The following is a 1,506-nucleotide window of genomic DNA, read 5'->3' on the forward strand; positions in this document are numbered from 1 at the left end:
GCCTCCCAGAGAGCTAGGATTACAGGCATGAGCCACCGCGCCCGGCCAGTGTAGGGACTTTTAAAGTCACCATATTGAAAGTGTTTTGGTAAATGGTAGTCAGAACCGGACCTTAAACCTTCCTGTACAGAGTACAGTGCATTTCTCACTGTACCAAAGGACTGCTCTGTAAAATTTACTCTGCTTATTTCAATTACCTATGTTACAACTAGTGACCTTTTTTGTATTGTTACTAAATTTTCATTTCTGGGATTGAGTATAATATAAAAAAATTCTGTTTTATATGCGTATCTGCCTGAGAAAGAGAGTTGAAAAAATGAGATTTAAAACAAAATGTGGTTCTGTGCTAAGTGGAAATATGAGCTGCTGACATGTAATTACCTCAGAAACCATATTGCTCCTTTGCTTTTCTGGTTTGCTCATCTTATAGAAAGACATGAAGAAATGTAGGAAAAAAGACAGACCTGGGGCAGTGTTCTTAATGCTGATGTATTTTTCCTTTTCTTGACTTAATTATTTTTAGTCCCCTTAGGAATCCAGGATATATGACAATAAACTTTACTTTGACAGTTGTATTCATAGCAGCCAGATTCATGGGAACTTCAGAGATTATTGAAAGATTGTTGAAAGGTTTATCTATACTTTGGCTCAAGAGTCCATCCAGAAAAATAGACTGTCAGAATATGAGTATGTGCATTCCCTTAGCAAATAACTATGAAGTCAGCAATGCCGAATGATCATTACTGAACTAATGACTACATCTCTGTAAAGTAGATTACTATTTTTTATATCTTACAAGTACAGCTTCATAAGAGTACCTGCTGGAAGGCTCCAGTTTAACTGAATTTCAAGTAGAACTCAGGTTTCCTTCTGTGCTATTCCACCTTCCATTGGGATCTGACTTAAACTATGTGTTGGGACTTACATGAGGGACTGAGTTATGTAAAATATTGACATGAGATCATTTGTATTCTAAGATTCATTTGTTGTGCTAGATCTCCAGCTTGCTGCTGAGCTTGGGAAGACATTACTGGATCGGAACACAGAGTTGGAGGAATCTCTTCAGCAGATGTATACAACCAATCAGGAGCAGTTACAGGAAATAGAGGTAATTTACTCAGCAGGAGAGTTAGACTTTGAGATGTGACATGTTGCTGCTGTTATACCAGTCATACACTGCTAAAATAACACTTGCATTTAAAAGCAGCATTTAATTTCTAACAGACTTTTTGAGAATAAGAACTGTCAGAGAAATGGGGAGATTGATTTCTACTTTGTTTAGGCTTTCCCAACACATAAGTCTGCTCTGATGACAGAGATTTCTCTCTTCACCCTTGGTGGAGTGTACTAGAAGTAAATAGTCCAGTATTTGCCATTATGTGAAACAAAATTAAGCTGTGAATATTATATTTAGTTTTTCAGTTTTTTTCTTTAACTCCTGACCTCAAGCAATACTCCTGCCTTGGCCTTCGAAGGTGCTGGGTTACAGGCATGAACCACCACATC

At 37.5% G+C, this 1,506-nt stretch overlaps 1 protein-coding gene across 1 annotated transcript in view; it reads left to right on the plus strand.

Annotated features, from left to right (window-relative positions):
* Window positions 1–1,506, plus strand: part of CDR2 (cerebellar degeneration-related protein 2, 62kDa) — a 25,735-nt gene that overhangs the window by 7,848 nt on the left and 16,381 nt on the right. Inside the window, exon 2 of the mRNA XM_012644988.1 lies at window positions 996–1,108. Within this exon, the coding sequence (XP_012500442.1) occupies window positions 996–1,108 (113 nt within the window). The remainder of the gene's footprint in view (window positions 1–995; window positions 1,109–1,506) is intronic.

This window comes from Propithecus coquereli, unplaced genomic scaffold (genome assembly GCF_000956105.1).
Source record: "Propithecus coquereli isolate 6110/MARCELLA unplaced genomic scaffold, Pcoq_1.0 Scaffold223, whole genome shotgun sequence".
Classification (NCBI taxonomy): Eukaryota; Metazoa; Chordata; class Mammalia; order Primates; family Indriidae; genus Propithecus; species Propithecus coquereli.